Source organism: Balaenoptera musculus, chromosome 8, assembly GCF_009873245.2.
Source record: "Balaenoptera musculus isolate JJ_BM4_2016_0621 chromosome 8, mBalMus1.pri.v3, whole genome shotgun sequence".
Classification (NCBI taxonomy): domain Eukaryota; kingdom Metazoa; phylum Chordata; class Mammalia; order Artiodactyla; family Balaenopteridae; genus Balaenoptera; species Balaenoptera musculus.
The window spans coordinates 55197351-55220975 of NC_045792.1; the positions used below are offsets into that span (position 1 = coordinate 55197351).

The following is a 23625-nucleotide window of genomic DNA, read 5'->3' on the forward strand; positions in this document are numbered from 1 at the left end:
TCAGAGTTACTCCTGGAGAATGTAATGCTGTAGGATCTACCCAAGTTTGGCAGAAACTGCAGACATCAAACAAACTCAGTGAAAACCCAAAACCTAAACTAAATAAACTGAAACCTAAGTAGTGTTTTGAGGCACAACATCACTGGACACAGTGTGGATCAGGCAAGTGTGTAGGTAACTATCGATCAGTTCTGGCCTACCAGATCACATTCAATGGTGGGGTTCCATGCTGTGTGGGTGAAAAGCTGTGAACCCCAGAATCAGAGAGTCCACAAATGGGAGATTGACAGATGGAACCCTGGAGCTCCAGGCTCTATCTGGCTGTGTGGAATCTGAGATGAACACTGTAACTATGGGTGCTCCTGTATGTGGTCCCTCTGCTTGGTGATGCCAGAAGCCGGGCTGGAGGACCTGCATTGAATGCACCTTGTCTTTGAGTTTCGCATGAAGTTTAAAGGTCTCTCCCATATCTGAGGAATCACACATCACATGTGATTCACCTTCCATTGTTCAATACTAATATAGTCCTTCCAAAACCTTTTTTTCTGGGCTTGTGGGGATAGATGTTACTTCACCGGAGGACCCCACAGCCCAGTCTGATGTACATCCAAGATCATGTCTAGCTCCACCCTTACTGACTCCAAAATGAATGACAGTACTCTGCAAAGAAGCCGTGACTCTACAGATGGCTTCTGCGCCAGGTTTGGAGTAGTTCCACCTGTTTAGAGGAATAAGATGGATTTCTTCAGATCAAGTTAAAGCTTTTAATTGCTTGCAGGTTGGGTCTGTCTGTCATACAATGATTCTGTGAGTTCTTTACAAGAAAAATAACAACATGAACTATTCCATTTAACAGTGTAGCTATATTTATAATTGAGCCCAGGAATGCTTGGACAAAATATGAAAATGATTATGAAACCTATGAGTTAAGTTGTTATGGAGGACAAATGAGCTACTGCAGAGTACGCCTGTGACAGTCCGTTGCTATACACAATACGTAAACTCAAATGAAGTCAACGGCATTAGCTTAGACATAGCCACAGGTTTTGTTCAGGCTAGTGCTGTCACGATGTAACATATGGAGATGTAGGTTCAAGAGGAATTTCAAAGCTGGGGAAAAAAAAATCAGGTTGAGTGAAGTAAACTCAATTTTTATTCTTCTATACAATACACGGATATAAGCATAAAATTTCCTTAAAGAGCTTGCAACCCTGAGGCGATGTCCTTGGGTATATAAAGTATATAGCAATAGCAAATGATATCTGAGCTCCAGGAATGAAAATGTACTTCAAAAACATAATTTAATATTTATGCAATTGCACACATACCGACAGTATTCTATGCCTCATCTAGTCTCTTAATCTAACTACCTCAACTGCCTTGCAGTTTGCACACTGGACAGCCTGACTCTCTACACATATTTCATCATATACAATGCCTTCTTTTCCAACTGAAATTTAATAAATTAACATGGGGTTTACATATAGGGATTTCTATATGGTGAGTGAGTGTGTTGCCAGAAAGCACACCCAGCTTTTGACAACAGCCTCTGCCCACATAACTTTGGCCCCCAGAGGGAACTGGATGCCGTCTGACTACAGTAACCTCGGGGGTCCTTGAGGATCCCCTGGGATCCACCCGAGGTGAGGTCTTTCCTATAATCTGAGGGCTGCATCAAGGGTATGGCTGACTGGAAGGTCATGGCAACTTCATTAAAGAACCAGCAAATGTGATGTCCTCAGTCGTCAGGATGCACAAGGTATCTACTGTGCAGATGGGGCGACAGCTAGGTTGACTGTGGAGTCTGGGAGCGGGAGCAGGGGCAGGGGCAGGGGCAGGTGGGCCTGGGTATAAGGAGACCATTGTGCTTCTTATTCATCAACTTAATGGATGGCCAAAGATCCTCCAGTAGATGGTGGAGACCTTTTACTGAATATTCAATTTTCCCAAAGTTTCATAAACTATGGTGAGGGCAAATGCTTATAAGAAACTAAAGACGAATTCATTATATTATTTATATATTATCATCTTCCCTCTGAGGATAACACAGAAGTGTAAATAAAAAAGCAGACAAATGCCTATAAGGTGACTAGAGCTAGACTTCTGCCTTAAAATAACTGTCAGGCCTGAAAAGCAAATCTTGCAAGCAAAATCTAACTTTGGCCCACTGATACACAATGATCCTGAGTCCCTCCTCGATTCACAAAGTCTATTTTTGTGAGGAATATCCTCCATTAATATTCATTTTGTGTCATAATTATTACAAAGGGTAACCAGTGCAGCTTTATCCTCATTTCAAGCAGTGACTCTATCCTGGTCCTACCGTCTGTCCGCTCGCTTCACTTATCAGAACTCCTGCGTGGCCGGCGGAAGCTGGATACATTTTCGTTCAGTGCATAGATCCTTCGGGAGAACTCTTCAAATTCTCCCAGAACTTGTTCGTCACACTCCACTGCCACGGCACTGTCCACGGGGATGCAGTTAAATGCTTCCAGCTGATCGCCTGAGGTGAAGCCTGTGGCTTCCATCCCGATGATCTCTTCTGCTTGCTCCACGGTACAGCAGAGCTCGGCTTCGGAGACCGGGTGGAACCCCCCGGGAAGCTGGGCGCTGGAGGAGCCGGCCTGCTCGCTGGGCAGGAGGGTGCCGTTGACTGTGGCTGGAGGCCCCGGGAGGGCTTGTCCCTGTTCCTGGCTAGTGTTCACACTCACATGGCCTCCATGGAAGCTGTCACCCAGATCTACCCCTTTTTTCTTGTTTTCTTTGGAGAAGTCCAAGGAGGTGTCCAAGGAGGAAGACAGGGATGTTGTCTTTCTCTCAGATTCTCCCGTGGAGGGGACGGTGGTCACAGGCTGGGCTAATGCTGAGCTGTAACTGGGGGGAGGGGTTTTGTACTGGAGTCTCTCATTCTCTGAGCTGGCCCGTTTCCGGTGTCCTTTGTCTGGTGAAGGCATCCCCCCAGAGAAGCCTACATCTACACCCCCAAACACGGAGCTTTGTCTCTTTGGAACAGGGATTGCACTGGAGGTGTGATGTCTGTCGCTAGAAGACAAACAAAAATGAGAAGTTACTTTCAACTTCAGAACTCAGCTTAAACCTTCTGCATCCAGAGATAGGAAATAACATATTTAGGTTTGAGATAATACAAATTGATAATACTCAACCTTAGTATTAATTTTAGTGTCCAAATACAAAATGCCACATAAAGTATTCTGAGTTCAGCATTGGGAGCTTCCTTTAAGAAGGATACAAGATATACTGAAATATATGCAGAGGGTAGGGCGGGGGGTAGAGACAATGTCATATGGGGAGGAGTCGAGGCAACTGGAGGGATTGGATCTGGCAAGAAAAATATATGAGGATGTGATCAACTTCATATGTCTGCAGGGCTACCAATATCTTATTCTTGTTTTTAATATTCAAGTCTTATTTTACCTTCATAAAGCAGGTATCCCCATTTGACAGAGAACTTCAATGACTTGCCCGTGATAACCTCAATGAGACAGGGGTGAGGCTGGACTGAAACCCATGACTCATAACTCAATGATCAATAACTTTCCCAATATGCAAATGCTAATTGCCTTGCATTAGCTAAGTGGCAGAGAGAGAACCAAGGAGATGTGTGTGTGTGTGTGTGTGTGTGTGTGTGTGTGTGTGTTTAACGAAAAATTAACTTGGGAAATGACCTCTCCTTTATAACGCTAGTCACACACATTTTACAATACTTGGTCTTCAGTACCTTCCTTCAAACTTGAGTTCTCAGGAAGATACTTTTGGGCCAGCAATAATAATCACTGTTTGGCTACCCAAAGCATTATAGTTTCTAAAGTGATTTCATATACATCATTTCACTTGGTCCTCACAAAAACCCCATCAAGAAAGCAGGGTATACATTATTAATCTTAAGCCTGAAATAATAAATAATAATTAGTTAATGGAAATAGAGTATCCAGACTCTGGAAATGATAGTCATTTTATAAACTATGCTAGCGAAGCCACCCCTGGAGTACTAATCACAGTTCTAGACATCATACTTGGCTGAAGCTAGTCAGCTTCAATACAACTATATGAACAAACTGGGTCCAGAGACAGAGGGAGGTGCAAACACAAGATCCGTCTGACTTGTGTTCTTTAGACGAGGAAACACACACAGAGCAGTGGCTCGCAAAAAAGGCAAGTACCAGGCGGGAGCAGAGGTTAGACTTAAAACTATACCCATCCAACAAATAGCTGCTACATGTGCCAGGCCTTGCGGAGGGGAAACAGATGTAAGACGTGCTGGCCCTGCCCCTGAGGAGCTTCCAGTCTTGCAGTAGAAAGACATCCACAATTATTGAAATAATACATTTTCAAATTACAGTCATGATAAGTGCCCTGAGAAAGAAGAAAGGATCTCGGGTTCCTTCTCCCTGTGTCCACAGCCACAAACCCTTAAGCCAGCTCCTGCTCCCTCTCCTCTCAGATCTCTCCTGATGCTCGATTATCCCTGTGGTCTAAGCAAAGATTCTTCAAGCTTCTTGAGGAACGGCAACCAAAAGGCTTCTTCTAATCCACGTGCCCATCAGACTCCTCGCTTGGCTATGAGTGTTGGTGCCAAGAGCGATTTCCTAATTAGGGGTGCTCACTGGGGCACACATGGAACCAGGCAAGGAGACTAGTAAATCACTGTTTTTAGTTCTCAAGAAAAACTAAACAGAGCAAAACTTGTTGGTCTTAATCTAGGTTTTCAGTTAATATGTTGTCAAAACTCACAGTAATGGGGTTAGCTGAACATTTTGGCCAACCTCCTTGTTTTCACTGCTACTTGCTGACAAGTGTCCCTCTCTACATGATTCTGCAGGGGCCCTAGGTAATCCAACCAAAACAGCATCAGCACCACCCACAGACAGTCTATTCTGGGCAGACAGGCCACGCTTTCAGTTGCCACCACAGCCCATGAGGGGTGGGAAGCACCAGGTAAACCCGCCCGGAACACTGAAGGTGATATTGCTGGCACGTGCAGGTGCTTAACCACTTATGGCTACGAAGGGTGAATGACTTGACACCCTCCCTGCTGCCACCCACCCTCCTACCCCAGGGGACCCTGCTCTGCTTCCCTCTGCTGAGCTCCAGGTGGGCTGATAAAAGGGCATGAGAAACAAACAGGTCAGGGCACAACAAGCAGTGCTTACGACACAAGAAAGGGGTTTTTGTAGTCCTCTTTGATTCTGAGATTCCCTGAAAGCTCTCCTCAACTTTGCACAACAGAAAAGTAATAAAGTATGACATCCCTCCCCTGCAGCTACAATAGGCAGGGAACTACCATTTTCTTGAGCATCAATAATGTTGTTGAACTCTCACATCCGCCCTGTGAAAAAGGTAGGCAGGTAGGAGGGTTATGGATTCAAAGGCTTTTGCGAGATGGAGACTTTGGTATTTGCTGACATCCTGATCCTGGGATCTTACCCAGTTTTCCTGGGTTTTTATGAGAACCCGGGTAATGACAGTATCAAATACAATTTAGAAAATCTAAGTAACAGTAAAACATTCCCTCTTAAGAACAGTAAGAAGATGAGGTATTACGGAGACAAATAAGGAAGTCTACATATCTAACGTTTACCCTACAGTCACACACTTTTTTTCCCATTTGCAGCTATGTGCCGTGAAACCTTTCAAAAATTTTTATTAGTCTTTCTTATCATCTTAAAAAGAGTAAGTTGAACAAAAAAGGTATTTTCCCTTTTTTTTATTTAAAAAATTTTTTTTAACTTTTTATTTTATATTGAAGTATAGTTGGTTAACAATGTTGTGATAGTTTCAGGTGTACAGCAAAGTGATTCAGTTATACATATACATGTATCCATTTTCCAGTTAAAAAACGTATTTTCTTGATAACTTTGGGCCATCAGTATTAACATGTCTCGCTAACTATGACATAGTAGAGAGACTATGGGCCTTTCAGGGGTGTGTTTCTGAATCTGGGATCTGAGTCTGAGTTCTTAAGTCTGCACTCAGGCTTTTCTGTGTCCTCTCTCACTGTCAGGCTGTCACGTGTGGCCGAGTCAGTGCTCTTGCCTGCGAGCGCTTCTCCTTTTTTGACATTTGCTTCTAATTTGCTGTGTTCTTGTAAAGTAGATGTCTTGAGAATTGTGTGCAAAGCAAGAGTAAACAGGATTTGAGTGATGGACCAGCAGATATCCTGGGCATAATATGCTTTATTATATGAGTTTTGTAACATTAGTTTTGGCTGCTCAGAATTAATTTTTTATTACTTCCAGAATCTTAGCAATGTTCCAAATTTTTAAGATAGCTGAGGTCTAAACAGCTCAAGTGTTGAATGACTGCATTAAAATATATACAAACACACATGCATTTTTAATTATTATAATAATTTATACTCCTCTGAAAACTAAAAAATATAAACCATATTAAAAAATAAAAATCACTCAAAAGCCTATTACTCATCAAATAATCACTATTTGGATATTTTCCTTTCAGACTTTGATTTTATATATGTGTGTTTAATTTAAAAAAGACACAAAACCAAACAAACAAAAAACAAAATGAAAGCTGTGTTTGCAGTATATATATACAATTCTGTATCCTGTTGTTGGAAGTTATTCAAACCTCTTGGCAAACAATTCTAAATGGCTACTCCATTGAATGGAATATCATAATTTACTTAATCATTTTCTTATTTTTGTGGATTTAGGATATTTCTAAAGTTTTACTATTAAAAAACAAACTGTTGTATCTCTGTATAAAAACACAATGCATAGATTTTTAAAAAAATTTATTTTTATTTATTTATGGCTGTGTTGGGTCTTCGTTTCTGTGCGAGGGCTTTCTCTAGTTGTGGCAAGCGGGGGCCACTCTTCATCGCGGTGCGCGGGCCTCTCACTATCGCGGCCTCTCTTGTTGCGGGGCACAGGCTCCAGACGCACAGGCTCAGTAATTGTGGCTCACGGGCCCAGTTGCTCCGCGGCATGTGGGATCTTCCCAGACCAGGGCTCGAACCCGTGTCCCCTGCATTGGCAGGCAGATTCTCAACCACTGCGCCACCAGGGAAGCCCAATGCATAGATTTTTAATAAAATAATTCTGACTTTCATATTTAATAGAAGGTTTCTAGAAGGAATCTTCATTACACGTTTTGGTATTAGTTAAATTCTTACAAGAAAAATAGGAACATTATACCTCTACTATTGCCTAAAAAGAGAAAGGTAGCAATTAAAAAGGCAAATGATAGATTAATAAAGAATGCCCAGAAGGTTTCAAGATTCTTTTTGTCTGATTACAGTCTGGCTTCATAATTATTTTATCTAGATGGAAGAAGAGGTTGAAACGCCTAGATTTACTAATTATTAAGACCAATTTTTAAAGGCGATTGAGAATTTACTTATCAAATGAAATTAGTACAGTATTTAAATAGTGATGAATAACTTACAGGGAATTTCTACTCTTAGAGACAACCAGAGTAAACCTGAGTGTTCTGGGGAGGAGTGGATGCAGCAGGAAATGTAGTAGCATTTCTTTATCCCCCACTTCAGCCAAGGGTCCCTATGTTCTAAGGCACTAGATTTGGGGGCACAGAGCCTGAGGTTTAGCAACTGGACTGAGTCCCCCAGTTCACTGCACACATTCTCCTCATCAGCTGTTTGCCTTGAATGGATGCCTCTCCTAGCTTGGCTTAGGTCCAAACTGGAAACATGACATCTGGGGTTTAATGCTGCAATTAAAAGGCATTTATTAAAAAACAACCCAAAGATATTGTAATTACAAATTTACTAGGCCACGGTTTAGTGAAACAGGGCATAGGTTGTTGAATAACTGAACCACATCGGGGACTGTTAAATTACTTAATAATAAGCCTTTCTGCTACAAGCAAAAAAGGATATCCTAGGATCCCAAACAACAGCATGATGAGGGAGAAGGCAAGTGGCTTGGAGTTTAGAGGTCAAGGAGGACAGTCTGGTTTAAATTTGGCTTCTTTGGATCAAGTCTTCCTTGATCTCTCTAAATTAAGGTCATTAAATTTCTTTTTCATTCTGTCCTTATTTACTGCAGTCAGTTACCTTTTGTTATCCCTTCAGCTATATCTAGAGATATCTGGAGATAGTGGTGGTGATGAGAAAGGATGCTCAAACTTCTGGATTGGCAACTGTGATCCTATTTGGAGTTATAACTTAAGGTCGAACTCACCACTTACTAGTTATATGACTGTAGGCAGTCACTTATCTTCTCTGTGCTCTAGTTTTCTTCTTTGTAAAATAGATTATTGGACTGTGGTAAGGATTAAATAAAATAACACACTTCAAATCCTTGGCAGAATGCCTGGCATATATACCGATGGCAGTAGTAGCTGTAATTGTGTTTGCTGTCATTATTATTTGCTTCCATGGGCTCTGGATTCCAAAAGTATTAGCCTCATTTTACAGAAGAGGTAACTGAGGCTCAAAGACATTAACGTCTTAGATGGAAACACAGGGTAACAGGTAGCAGAGGAACGACCAGAATCTAGATCTCATTCCTTCTACTGTTTCCTCCTATACAGAATAATGTTTATAGCAGGAACAAACTCAGAACTCCTCCCACCCACCCCCATCTCCACTCCTGCCCATCAGGGAGCTGCCTGCAAGAAGATAAGGAGTCAAGGCAAGTGTAAAAGAGTTTGGGGGAGAAAGTACTAAATCAAAAGGTTTATTCTGCCCAATGTGAAACTTCATTCCAGGTTTTTCCTTTTTTCCTGAGGACATGGGGTGGGAAAGGCTTTGAATCAAGTGGAAATGCTCAACTGCCTCTATTTACACGATCTACCAAATGTTGAGGGACTAGAAGAGCTTCCCAGAATCCTTTGAGGTACATTCCAATTGTCCCCAAACCTCTGATGTGTCATTTTTCTGTATGAATTTAGCTTCAGGGAGAGGGAATTTTTATAAGAGGGAGACTTTCTCTGCTTCCCCAACCTAAAAGAGAAGGACCCTGTTCAGCACTTCTATAACCATTACACGAATACCTCGCCATGAAGCCAGCCCAACCCGGGAGACAGCAGAACCAGTTCATTCCACTCCACTGTCCTTGCCCCACCACTCTCTCCCCATCTTCCTTTTCTGTTGGTTTTATTGCCCGAAGCTATAGCCTCTTTTTACAGAAAACGGACTGGGAGAGAGGAAACAAAGTAAGAAAGCACTGGTCCAAAATGTGTTCCCATTTCCACATCTCCCATATATAATATTCCAGACCTTCACATATAACTCCGCCATTATAAAATATGGGAGACTGGTGGAGCACTTCACTACCCCGAACCTATGTTTCCTCTCCTGTGAAATGGGTATATCCATCTAACAGTTGTTGTAGTCAGGATTAAACAAAATATACAAGTAAAATTCTTAGTACAATGAGTAGGTATTCCATAAATTATTAATAATAAAACAATAGCAACTAACATTTATGAAGTACTAGGGAATAAGTAATCTATTAACAGCTTTATACATGGTCTCATTTCATCCTCACATCTCTATGAAGTATACATCCTCATTTTACAGATGAAGAAACTGAGGCACAGAGGTTAGGTAACCTGCCTAAGATCACAAAGCAACTAACTGTGCTTTAACAGAGGGAGTCTGACTAAATAAATGTTAATTTCCTTCTCTCTCCCAATCCATAGGACTGGCCACCAAAACACGCTCTACTTCTATTTGAGGGAGGAGTGAGAATCAGAACAATACTTTTTAGGTCAAGTGGCTTGATACCTTTTCCTTCTCTTCTCTTCTTGCCTACTTTAAGTTTGTGTGGCATTTTTACTTCCTAAGACTTGTTATGCTGTTATAAGAATGTTAATGCATTCTAAGTATCAATTATTAACAGAAATACATTCTGCCATGGAATGATATGAATGTGAGGACTTAGGGAAAAATGAAATAAAGAAAAAAATGTAAAGATTTCCCATCTCAAGAGAGTTCTTCAAGCTGGAGTGAAGTTTTAGCTCTTTGAAAACTTTTTTTTCCCTCTGTTCTCTTTCAGATTCACTTGGGCTTGTTTTATCTGTCTACAACCAGGTCTCACACTGTAAAGTATTAGGAAGGAGTACAATTCACAGTCTCAACTATGTGTCTTTCCCTCCTACAGAACGCTTCCTCTGAGGAGCATTACTAGATCACAGCTGGTCAAGATGCTAAATCTTGATTGTCTGGATCCTGGCCAAAATCTACAGCCACAACTCAGTGGAATAAGAATACTTAAAAAGAAGGGAAAAAAAACCCAACAACCCACACTTTTAAATAACATTTGATCTTCTTCTTTCTCCCCCTTGTAGCAAACTATGACCTCATGGCAGTGAGACAGCTACATGGAGGTGTTTAAGTTGGTTTACAGCCATTAGAAATGTTTGAAGCTCTAGGTACTACTCTGCGCCAATAGCGTGTCAACTCTGCTAAAAAGCAATAATAGTTTCTCACCTTCTTAAAGATTACTGCTTAAATAATGCAGAGCAACGACAGGGCTGCACAGAGTGCCAAAAGCAGGTTGCCAAGGCGAAGCTGAGGTAGAATTATGACTTTTGGCAGCTGAGAAATTATGATATAAAGTTAGTTTAAAAAAAAAAAAAAGACAACCCATAAATTAGGCTACTAACCTCTTTCAAAATCCAGCAAAGGCTGGGATTTACCTTTCTCCTTTTTCTATCTCAGATCAAGTAGAAGCACAGAGCCTCCTTTTGGAAAAGCCAAATTGAACAGCTAGATCTTATCTCCCAGGAGGTAGCTGGGGGTTAATAGTTTTAAGCATGCAGAATCTTGGCCACAGGCAAGCAATCTAAAGGCCTCTCACCATTACAGATAAGTGAAAGTGCTTAATCTGTGCTCTGGATGTTAACAAAAACAAGAAACAAAATAAAAATAGAAACAATCTTGGCCCAAAGCACAGGCTAAAATCTGTGCCAATGGTCACTTTTCCCCTGGGCTCCGCTTAGAAGTTTTCCTGCCAAAGCCTGACTAAATAAAAACAGAGAGTTTAAAAAGGAATAACTGAACAAGGGAGCCTTTAGATTTTATTTAAACTGAGTTCTGATGGAGAGACGAATTTGTGAAAGAGAAAATTCCACAGGCAAAGGATAAAACAAGCAAGCTGAAGAAATCCATTTCCCCAGACTCTGTGATGTGAGGGCCTCCGTGGTCCTGGGCAACAGGGCCCACCTTGGAAAAGAAAGGTCCCAGCACACGCTATGAGCAGAGGCTGAAGGGGTACCCACAGCATGGAGCCCACCTGGAAGCCAGCTTGGTTCTCTCAAGGCTGAGCTCCCTGGGATTAGGGAACAGAGAGTGATCCTCCAGGGAGACACAAGGTCCCAGGAGCTGGCAGGGCAACCACTTCACCCATCAGCTTTCACTTTAAGAAATCATCACACAAATTTAACATACTGAAATCACAGCCAGGCAAGGCAACAAACATTATGAGGGCTGTAACATGGTCTGTAGAAACAGAAAGAGATGCCAGGAAAGATACCTGATGACCCCTCGGAGTGTCTAGATAGCACCTGAAAATTGGGAGTGATAAAGTGTTTATGCTGAAACTAGAAAAAAAAAAAAAAATCTACCTTTGCCAGGGAAACCAGAGGAATAGCAATGTCACAGCCCAGCCCCAGAAAGAACTTGATAGGGAAATTTAAACCTTGGTCAGAATTTAAAAAGTAGACTTGCAGAGAGAGCTAAAGGAAGCTTTAGACTCCAGAGGCCAATGGCAGAATCTGTGAAATTAAGTTTTTGAAAGACACTGCTAAAGCTGAACCACCATCACATTTCTTTTTTTTTTTTTAAAGCAGATTTTTTTTTTTTTTAATTTTATAGCTACTTTATTTATTTATTTATTTATTTTTGGCTGTGTTGGGTCTTCGGTTCGTGCGAGGGCTTTCTCTAGTTACGGCAAGTGGGGGCCACTCTTCATCGCGGTGCGGGGACCGCTCTTCATCGCGGTGCGCGGGCCTTTCACTATCGCGGCCCCTCCCATTGCGGGGCACAGGCTCCAGACGCGCAGGCTCAGTAGTTGTGGCTCACGGGCCCAGCTGCTCCGTGGCATGTGGGATCTTCCCAGACCAGGGCTCGAACCCGTGTCCCCTGCATTAGCAGGCAGATTCTCAACCACTGCGCCACCAGGGAAGCCCCACCATCACATTTCTAATAAGCTCTGACATGAACCGAACCATAGGGCCTTAGTTGTTTATTTTAAAAGAAAAAAGGATAGCTCTGCCACCATTTTCAGAGATGCTGGAGGCCTTTGGAAGAAATGCTTAAATGACAGTTAGCCATCATTTAATCACTGCTTAGAGACTGTGGGGCTCCAGGGACAATGTCTCGGGAACCTTATTTTTTGTAGCCCTCTGTACTACTGCAAGAGGTGCAGTATAAACTGTATGTATATTAACAGAACATATTACCAAATTATTTACTCCCTCATTCAAATATATAGTGAGTGTCTATGCACAAGGCACTGTGCACTAGACTCTGGGGATACAATAGTGATTGGAAAAAGCCATGGTTCCTGCTTCTGTGGCGCTTATAGTGGGAGAGGATGGACATTTGTCACAAAATTATAGATATAAATGTAAAACGACAACCTCTGACACATGCTATGCAACTAACCCAGCAAAGGCCAAGATTCGAAGGGCTAGTAGACTTCTCCACCAGGTAAAGAGTGGGTGGGTGGGTGAGAGCATCCAGGCAAAAGGAATAGCATATGTCAAGACCCTATGTCAAGAGACAGAAAGTTTGAGGACCCAAAAGGTCATCAAGTGAAGAGTAGCATGGCAGAAGATAAAGCTGAAGAGGAAAACAAGGGAAAACAAGGTCTAGACTGTGCAGAAGCCCAGAGGCCATGTTTAGAACTTTTCTCTTTATTTAAATCATTAAAGTGTTTTAGGCTAGGGGTGTGTGTGTGTGTGTGTGTGTGTTTGCATGTGCGTGTGTCTAGGGGGGTAAGGAGAGAAAGAAAGAGACTGATTGATTGATTGATTTGTATTTTGACAGGTACACTCTCACTGAAGCTGGAGAACAGAGTGGAGTGGGTCTGGAGCAGATGCTGGGGGACCACAGGCTGTGCAGTAGTACAGGTGAGAGATGATGGAGGCTTGGGCCAGAGTGCCAATGTATAGATACAGACAAATAGACATATTAGGGGAAATCAGCAGAGGTTGTGAAGGTGGGATATGGGGGTAAGAGGGAAAGGGAGGAACCAGCTGGCTTCCTGGCCAGCGTAAAAGAATGGATGGAGATTCCATTTGCTGAAAACAGAGCACTGGAAGGCCATGAGGCTTGTGATGGTTGGGTTGGAAGACAGGAAGAAAAAAACACGGGCACACAGAATGTGCTGTGAAAAGGTCCAGGAGGCGATCTGAATAGAGGTCTGATATCAGAAAAGAGATCTGGGCTGAAGATTTACACTGTGCTTCCTTTCAATGTGGGTGATAATTAAAATGATAGTTGTAGATAAGATCACTGGGCAAGGGTGGTGAAGAATAAAATCAGAGAAAAGAGGGCTGAGGACTGAGCCTGAGGAGCTCCAGTTTTTTATGATGAGGTAGAAGAAGAGGAGCCTGCAAATGAGATAAGGAGCAGTCAGAGGAATGAAGAAAACTAGGGGAGGGTTATAATAATAGGATTCCTTTTCTGGAACCACAAGATGCTAAATGATCCCTGTATAAAACATTTTATTCTTTTTTTTTTTTTTTTTTTTTAAAGGAATTCCTTTATTTTTATCATTTATTTATTTATTTATTTATGGCTGTGTTGGGTCTTCGTTTCTGTGCGAGGGCTTTCTCTAGTTGCGGCAAGTGGGGGGCCACTCTTCATCGCGGTGCGCGGGCCTCTATCGCGGCCTCTCTTGTTGCGGAGCACAGGCTCCAGACGCGCAGGCTCAGTAGTTGTGGCTCACGGGCCTAGTTGCTCCGCGGCATGTGGGATCCTCCCGGACCAGGGCTCGAACCCGTGTCCCCTGCATTGGCAGGCAGATTCTCAACCACTGCGCCACCAGGGAAGCCCAAAACATTTTATTCTTAACATAGTTACAAGAGAGGCTGTACAGGGTGATAGTTAAAGTAGAGGCCCTAAAGCTGTTCTGTCTGGGATCAAATCTTAGCTCCTCCACTTGATGGCTGTGTTACTTGTAAGTTATTTAAACCTCTCTGTGCTTCAGTTTCCTCATTTGTAAGATAAGAGAGGATAATGGGCCCTAATTCACTTGACTGTTGTGAGGATTAAATGACTTAACTAAATAATACATTCAAAATGCTTTGGAAGAGTGCCTGGTTTGCAGTAATGGTCATTTGATATTAGCTATAATGACATACTTATTATTATCTATATACAGCTGTCCACTACCAGAAGGATTATTGAACAAGCATCATATAAAATGACCTTTAACAACTCCAAAGTTGAAACAGAGCTTAAACTCAAAGATCATACTGAAGCAGCCAGTGGTAATTTCTAATTCTGCAAAGCCCTGACAGTTTTTTTTTTTTTTTTGGCTGTGTTGGGTCTTTGTTGCCGCGCGCAGGCTTTCTCTAGTTGCAGGAAGCCGCGGCTACTCTTCGTTGTGGTGTGCGGGCTTCTCATCGTGGTGGCTTCTCTTGTTGTGGAGCACGGGCTCTAGGCACGTGGGCTTCAGAGGTTGTGGCGCGTGGGCTCAGTAGTTGTGGCTTGCAGGCTGTAGAGCGCAGGCTCAGTAGTTGTGGCGCACGGGCTTAGCTGCTCCGCAGCGGCATGTGAGATCTTACTGCACCAGGGCTCGAACCCGTGTCCCCCGCATTGGCAGGTGGATTCTTAACCACTGCGCCACCATGGAAGCCCCGCCCTGACAGTTTTTCATGGGCCAAGACCATATCTCTACAGCCTTCTTGAAACTTAGTATAGTGTTTTAGATCTAGAAAGATGCTTATCTGCTGATACTTAGCACATGCTAAAGAATTCCTCCTGAAAAACAGGCTTCTTAGAACATGATATCTCCCGTCCATTCACTTAAGCATGATCATCTTCCAAAGCCCAATTCAAGTCCCACCTCCTTTGTTAAAGCCTTCTTCAACCATATGCCAATTTAAAGTGAGCTCTCTGAACTCTGAACTCCTTGATCAATACTTGTAATTATATTATCCAACTGATGCTTAATATGATCACTTGTATCTCAACAAGTATTTCAGTAGATATTACTGAAATCCACATTCACTGCCTTGGCAGTCTGCTAGGCACTGGGAATAAAGAGGCTTATGAGATAAGGTTTCTGTCATTAAAGAGTTTCCACTCTAGTAGAGAAGACAGAGAGTTAGCCAATAACCAGAACACCATGGTGCTCTGTACACAATATACATTTTGTATAATGGAGGAGGGAGCCCGCAGTCACCTAGAGGACTCAGCAGAGGCGGCTCCCTTTGACTGGCACTTTGAAGGATAAGGGGGAGTCAACCAGGCTGTGTGTGTATATGTAGGGGCAGAGGGGAGTAAGAAATGAAGGGAAGGATATTTAAGTCAGAATAAAATACAATATGTGTGCAGTCCAACTGTGGAGCCAAGGCTTGTAAACAATGTATGGGAGGGACCTGGTCTTCTATTTCTTGAAATCCACTGCTCCACTTTCCAATCTAATGTAGTACAGAGTATACAGTAGATGCTAAGTGGATATATTTGTTTTATGAATAAGTGGATTTGATTAGTTGCACCCAAAAGGAATAATTTATATATATTTTTTTCTTTTGGCAATGTGTTGAGAAACAGTTGATATAAAAGTAAAAAAGGGGCTTCCCTGGTGGCGCAGTGGTTGAGAGTCTGCCTGCCAATGCAGGGGGCACGGGTTCGAGCCCTGGTCTGGGAGGATCCCACATGCCGCGGAGCAGCTAGGCCCGTGAGCCACAATTGCTGAGCCTGCGCGTCTGGAGCCTGTGCTCCGCAACAAGAGAGGCCGCGACAGTGAGAGGCCCGCGCACCGCGATGAAGAGTGGCCCCTGCTCGCCGCAACTAGAGAAAGCCCTCGCACAGAAACAAAGACCCAACACAGCCATAAATAAATAAATAAATAAATTTTTAAAAAAAAGTAAAAAAGAAGTAAAAAAAGAATACTACAGGGTTACTCATAACATGAAGAACAAAACTTTCTAAAGATACAGTTATAGTAAGTCTAAATGATGAAATACTATGCAGCCACTAAAATGATGCTAAAATTTTTGTAACGCCATTCGTAAAAGGCTTAAGATATGATAGACAAAAAAGCAGCATATACAACTGCAAGGACTGTGCTTCAACACTATAGCTACTAGTCACATGGTACTGAGTACCTGCAAGGTGGCCAGTTGGATTTGAGATGTGCTATAAATGTAAAATATATACTGGATTTAGACAGTTTAGTATAAAAAATGGAATGTAAAATATTTTGTTAATAGTTAAAATACTGATAACATGTTAATATTTTATTGGAATTAAATAAAAACTATGATTAAAATTAATTTGCCTATTCTTTTTTACCTTTTTTCAATGTGGCTACCAGAAAATGTAAGTTTCTATATATGTGGATCAGACTATATTTCAGGGCTGGTATAGATGACATGATCTCAACTGCATAAAAAACACATAGAAAACTGACTAACTTAACAGTGGTTTCGCTCCCTGGATTATAGGGCTATTGTTTTCCCCTCGTCTGTATATTTTTACATTTTCCAAATTTTATTCATTGATAATCAAAAGGAATGACAAGAGAGAGACAAGGCACAAATAAAAACGGAAAAAGATCTCAGTTTGGTTCAAAGACTTGGTTGCTGGAGGTTGAGAAAAGCAGCCCGGGGATGCCCAAATGAGTTTCTCACTGATGGAGGGTTAGCACACAAAGGATGTTGGCCAGCTGTTCTCCATCCTGACTGGAGACAGAAAAAAGCGGAAATGGGTGTTAACCGCAGAAGGGGGCCCGTAAGTTAAATATAGGGAAGAATTTCCTGAAGCGAGGGTGTTTAAACTCTGGAATGAGTTATGGAAGAAGCCTCATCCCCCAAGGTCATTTAAAATACTATAGATGCCCATATGCCTTGTGTGTTCCTGTCTGGAGGCAATGAGATGACTTGTCAAGGTTCCGTCTAAAATAGCTGTCTTAGAGTAAATAACTCCAATAAAACTTTCTTTTTCATTTATTTTTGACCAGGCTTCACTTTTCCTATTGAGGATGCCAGCCTGCAAGGAGTACTTTGAAAGGCAAGCGCATATGATACAGCTACCTTAAGTAGTGCTCTTGAGACTTCAAACACAATGTCATTTGATCTAAATTTAAAAACCAACGTCAGCTAGACAACAGGGTTTTTAAGTCCCTCGGGGGTCACCTGCTAGAGACTAGTTCTGAATTCAGCATGAGCAAATGATGCAGGGAAGGAGAGAAGACAGACCTGCTTTTAAAAAGTAAGGCTTTAAAAAAATGTTAATGCTGGATAGGGTCTCATTTTCACAGGTGGATGGTTTGGCTTAAGAGCTGAACTATTATATCGCTACCTTCTGGTTTTATACAAAGACTGGCTCACTTGCTCTAGATTTTCATTATTTTTAATTGACTGAAAAAGCCCATTTTCTTAAAATGTGTCAAAATTCTTAGCTTCTTTCTTTCTTATTCATTCGTTCATTCAAAAAAGCTTGAGTGAGCTTTAGTCTCTCTATTTATAAAAAGGAATAGAGAACTAGATCAGAAATAGGTCAGCAGAAATACTATCTAGAGATTTTACCACTGAAATGATATGACCTTACATAAAGCCACTAGTTGCTTCTCCCAAAGTCACATCATTAAACGCTGGAGGGAATCAGAAGTATTCCAGCAAGCTGCAGAACAGCCAAGGATACTTCTCCTCAGTGTTCTCACTAAGGTCACTGAAATTCATGTGGTCTCTGTAAAAACGGCACACCTGGTCCTAAAACATCAAGTAAGTAAGTCAGTGCAAGGCTGAGCGCCATCATTGTAACAGACTGTCCACTGAAGCCGGGGCTCAGGCTCTAAGTCCCACACGACAGCGAGACTGAATAATGCATGAGAATATTTTTGCAAGTCTTGTTCTTCAAAATATTTGTCTTATCTACTCATTCAGATTATAAACTAAACAACTGTCAACTAAGCAAAGGCAGGGCAAATCTTACACTTATGAATTTTCTTTTGTCTCTTGAATAGTGCTATATGCAGAGGAGACCCTTAATGAATTGTTAAATGCATGAATAATACTTAATAATATTTTGTATAGTCCTTTTTAGTTTCTAAACCACTTGGACAGACATTATCTCATTTGTTCTGTACAATTATGCTTGGGAAATACGGCTGGTGCTATTAACTCCATTAAAAAAAACTGATACTCAAAAACAGTTTATGAAAATTAAATGAAAGAGCTGAAGTTGGAGCCTACGTTTTCTGACTCCCAAATTCAGTGCTCTTTCCACTGTTATTGTGAAGCTTTACAGTCAGTAAAAATTGAACTTAGAATAAAAGATTCCATGTATAAAGCAGGAAAGATGGTTTTGAAATCCTGCTTTTATCATGTCTTATTCTGAGAAAACAAAAACAAAAACATGAAATTCAAGGAAGACAAACACTCTGGGCAAACATGTTTTAAGCCAACTCATGTGCTTCCCTTAGCTTTCTTGTTTCTTAACCAATGGAGTTGAAACATATAATCAATTTTGTTTCCTTTGGTCTTAAAGTTTTTAAATTCTTCACAAAGTTTTATGACTCTTATGAGTTTCCTACCTCTCTGAAGTAAATGGGGTAAAATAAGCAACAAAGAATGTCTTCACCAGACCTGCCTGTCCTGATTTTGCAGTGTATTTTTCTAGTACTCTGGATTTGACTTTGATGGGCTTTCCTGGAGAAGGTAATAGGTGTTAGAAATTTAGTGGCAAAGAGATAGGAGGGCTGGGGAAGGGCAGAGAAGGAAAAGAATGACCACTAACTAATAAGAGGCAGCCTGGTATGATAAAAAGAGCATGCAACTAGGAGTCAGATAACCTGGGTTTCTGGTCCCAGTTCCATCACTTATTATCACGTGATCTTGGCAAATCACTTCATATTTCTAAGTCTCAGTTTTCTGACCTGTAATTTAGTGATCATCATCCTTGCCCTGCCTCCTTCACAGGGTTGTTAGAAGCTTAAATAAAAACATGGAAAATTCTGCAAATAAGAAACTTTTATTTTACATAACTTCTAACTAGAGGTGAGAGTTACCTAAGAAGGTAGGTACCAAAAAAAGTAGGTAGGCAAATAGATTTGTAGGGTACTTATCTCTAAGGCTTCAGAAGGGTCATATAAAGGACTTGGGGAAAAGTGGAAGGGAGATGGTGAATATTTTGTACCACTAACGTACAAGGCAGCATGAGCCATTATTAAAAATGTGACCAAGAACCATGTTCTATACCTATCTGTAAGGAGAAGACTGTAGATTTTAAGGGAAAAACAAAATACCTATAATAAAGAATGGATTTAATTTTTAAAACAGAGATAATAACTATGATTCACTTATCCATTACATATTTATAATACTTACCATTTATTGAGTACTACTATGTGCCAGGAAGTATGCTAAGTGTTTACGTATTTAATCTTTATATCAACTTTCTCAGGTAGGCACTATTATCTCCATTTTACAGATAAATTTAAGCTGCGAGCTTAAACTTGCCTGAAGTCACAGAGACAGTGAGTGGTAAGGTTGGTATTCACACCCATAGTCTTTTTTTTTTTTTTTTAAAGATTGATTGATTGATTGATTGATTGATTGCTATGTTGGGTCTTCATTTCTGTGCTAGGGCTTTCTGTAGTTGCGGCAAGCGGGGGCCACTCTTCATCACGGTGCGCGGGCCTCTCACTATTGTGGCCTCTCTTGTTGCGGAGCACAGGCTCCAGACGCGCAGGCTCAGTAGTTGTGGCTCACGGGCCTAGTTGCTCCGCAGCATGTGGGATCTTCCCAGACCAGGGCGCGAACCCGTGTCCCCTGCATTAGCAGGCAGATTCTCAACCACTGCACCACCAGGGAAGCCCACACCTATAGTCTTTACATGCTCTTTACAACTGGCCAACGGCTTCCTACTCTGGTCTACACCCCAATCTTCACACACCCTAACTCTCCTTGTGCTCCAGGTCCACTAAATGCCATCTCCTTAGTGAAGGCTTGTCCAATTCTCACCCACACCCCTCACACCAGGAAGTAAATGACATCCTCAGAATGTTCCAAATAACTCATCCACCTTTCTTCAGTACTCATACTTTCTGCTGTCTATTATATATTGTTTGTTCCCATTTCATTGCCTGCTCATTGCTGCTTAAAAGCCTAGTGGGTAAGACTTGGTGGAGAAGTGAACCTAAGCTACCAAGGGAGCACGTGTTATCTCTGCACCTGCTGAGTGAGTGAATGAATGAGGTAGGACATGAACTGGATCTTGAAGTAAGAGCGACATTTGGAGAGGGCAGAGGCAAAAGCAGGTGATTCTAGGTGGTAGGAACTTGTCTGAGAAAAGAACTGAGGTCAGAAATGAGCGGGGCATGTCTCGAGGTCAGGTGAGCTGGGGTGAGAGACGGTGGAGGTGCTGTCCCGGGACCTGCATGTGGGGGCCCCGTCGCACAGCCCATTCAGAGCAACGCAGCACATAATCTCTTCCTCTCAGTTCTAAACTTATCGTCTCACTGGCAGCCATCAAGCAGCGCCTTGTGTGTACATTCCTCCCTGACCATAATTCAGCACCAGCATCAGCTGTGCATGCGCATGCCAACTGGAATCTTGGACCACTTTGTAGTTAGTAGTAAAAGAAAGAAAAAATGCGATGTTTAAGTGGCATGCTGGTGGCTTTTAACCAAAATATTCAAGAGTACAACCTCTGAGCTGAAATTCTGCTTTTCAAAATTGTGTTGCTTGGCAGTTACAACGAGGTTACTGATCCAAGGATGAGAAAAAGGAGACTTCTTTTGGAAAGGACTAGCATAAAGCGCTGAGAACTGTGCCCCAGGTAACTGCGTTCATGTGGAAAAGGGATAGTTTTAGGATTAATCAGGTAGATGCTTTGATATTAGATAAGAATTCTGTAATGTGAAAGAAAAAAAATCACTTCATTAAAGGACTTTTAATCACATTGTCTTTTCTTTGAAAAACAAAACAAAACAAGCTGTCACATAACTTTGAAGCTTGCCATAAGGAGGAATTCACTGGCTGCACTGATCCTCACAGCCAGTTTGAAATCCTCGACACCAAAAGAACATACGGCAACCTGCTTCCACAAGGGACCAATCTGTGAATGGTAACAATCACACAGAAACTGGAAGTGTTTTCTTTTACAAAAGATGTAAGAGGCTCCCTTAGGAGCGTGAGTTTTTTTACCCTTTGCCCTAAGGAGCACGGGCTTGGGAGGTAATTCCTCAGCTCATGGCTGCTCTCAGAAATTCTGAGGTTTCCTCTGAGGCTAAAAGTGTTTGTTCCAGCTTTGTTTAGATTTGTAACCTCCAGCCTGGCTTCCGCAGCGGTCTTTACTTGGATCGTAATGTAGCATGCATTTCGTGGTACTTTGCATCTGTCTCAGTAGCCTACTTTTCATTACAGCACCATAAAGTGGTACCTACTACTCATTCAGTGTTAATGTGCTTGGTACAGTGGCTCAGAGGGGCACTACATAATGTGTGAGTGTGGGGCTTAATGGGTTACTATGTCAGTGCCAGGAGACCTGGACTCCAGTCTTATTGCCACAGGCTCATAGGTCAATCATGCTTGGAAAGTCATTTCTTTTTTTTCTTTTCTTTTTTTTTTTAAATTAATTTATTTTTGGCTGAGCTGGGTCTTCGTTGTTGCACGTGGGCTTTCTCTAGTTGTGGCGAGCGGGGGCTACTCTTCGTTGCGGTGCTTGGGCTTCTCATTGCGGTGGCTTCTCTTGTTGTGGAGCACGGGATCTAGGCACGTGGGCTTCAGTAGTTGTGGCACATGGGCTAAGTAGTTGTGGCTCGTGGGCTCTAGAGCGCAGGCTCAGTAGTTGTGGTGCATGGGCTTAGTTGCTCCGCGGCATGTGGGATCTTCCCGGACCAGGGCTCGAACCCGTGTCCCCTGCATTGCCAGGTGGATTCTTAACCACGGCGCCACCAGGGAAGTCCCTGGAAAGTCATTTAATTTATCTGAACCTCAGAAGTGAGAGTTGCTGGAAATGACGGTGTTTTAGGAGGGAAAGGACAGTCAGGTTGCAGTGAGGAAGCATTTCGGGTAAATTGTCTAAAGAGATCACAGAAGAAAGGGAAAGGGATCTGATCTCTAAAGTTCCAGTAATTTGTTGTGATTTTGTTTCTCACTTAAAATATTTACTTCTTTTTTTTTTTTCTTCTAATTTTGTATTTTCAGTTTTGTATTGTTTTCTTGAAAGGGTTCCTAAATTGTATAAGCTCTAAGTACCACAAAACCCAGATTCTCTCTGTTTCTAAAATGAATCTGCACTCTAGCCAAGTGGTCTATTCTTTGCCAGTAAAGCTACTGTGCCTTTTCTAAAACTGTTCCCTCTATATGAAGGGATGGGTGAGGATGGTGGTGGGAGAGAAGCAAGAGGGAGAGCACATTCTAGACAGAAGGACAGCGAGGGTGACGAATCAGGAAAGAGCTTTCTCATGCTAAGAGGAGGTCAGTATAGGACTATACATGAGAGGAGGGGGAGAGGCAGGTGGTCGGGAGACCGCAGAAAAGGGTTTGGATTTTACTCTAGCCGCTGAAGCTAGGGAGTGATTAAGATATGGCTAAAATTTTAAAAAGTCACTCTGGCTGCTGCAGAGAATGAACAGAGGTGGGACAAGAGGGAAATTAGGGAGACAGACTGGACTGCTGCAGTGTCTGGGTAAGAGCAGGTGGTGACTTGGACTGGGGTGGTGGCAGCAGAGATGGCGGGAAGTACACTTGGTGGGTAGAGATGACACGGTTTGCTGATGAACTAGACTGGCTCAGGTAGGAGTGAAGAAAAGAAGGAAATCAAGGATGTTTCTCTGGTTTGAGCAACTGGGTAGACAGGGTGTCATTTGCTGAGCTGAAGAAGCCTGGTGAAGGACCGTTTTAGATGTTGAGGCTGAGGTGCCTGTGACACTCCAAGGGGAGGTGTCAAGCAGGTCTCTGACTATAGAGTTTGCAGGAGAGGTTTATGCTGAAAACATAACTTGGAGGGTCATAGCATACAGATGGTTTTCAAAATGGGGGCAGTGGATGAGCTCACATGAGAAGAAAGAGAGAGAAAAGGAGAATACTATGGAGATCTCCATATTTAATGATCAAGAAAAGGAGGACGAACAGGAAAAACAGGCAGAAAAAGTGCAGCTGAAAGGAGGAAAACCAGGGGAGGGTAGTATTGTGAAAGCCAAGAAAGGAGAATGTTTCAAGAAGGCAGGAACGGCCAGCAAGGCCAAATGCCACTAAATACAGACTAGTAGGATAAGGATGGAAAAGTGGCTGCTGGGTTTGGCAACACAGAGTTCTAGACACCTACCTAGATAAGAGGAATTTCAGTATACTGATAGAACTGAAATCAGACTGGAGTACGTTAAGGAGGAACTGGAAAAACGGAACATAAATAGACTCATAATCATCATGAAAATTAAGTCAGTAGCTAAAAATCTATACTTTCCCTCTCAACAAATGAAAAATACTAGGTTT

At 42.1% G+C, this 23625-nt stretch overlaps 1 protein-coding gene and 1 long non-coding RNA gene across 3 annotated transcripts in view; one reads left to right on the forward strand and one right to left on the reverse strand.

The window, feature by feature from the left end:
• Positions 1-1135: 1135 nt before the first annotated feature.
• The window catches only part of UVRAG (UV radiation resistance associated), a 318745-nt gene continuing 296255 nt past the window's right edge, over positions 1136-23625 (reverse strand). For both annotated transcript variants that reach the window (XM_036860728.1, XM_036860729.1), the window contains one exon: positions 1136-3042. In XM_036860728.1, the coding sequence (XP_036716623.1) occupies positions 2340-3042 (703 nt within the window). In that variant the 3' untranslated portion in view covers positions 1136-2339. The remainder of the gene's footprint in view (positions 3043-23625) is intronic.
• LOC118899279 overlaps positions 17352-23625 on the forward strand; it is an 84441-nt gene continuing 78167 nt past the window's right edge. Inside the window, exon 1 of the long non-coding RNA XR_005020920.1 lies at positions 17352-17395. This is a non-coding gene — a long non-coding RNA (uncharacterized LOC118899279). The remainder of the gene's footprint in view (positions 17396-23625) is intronic.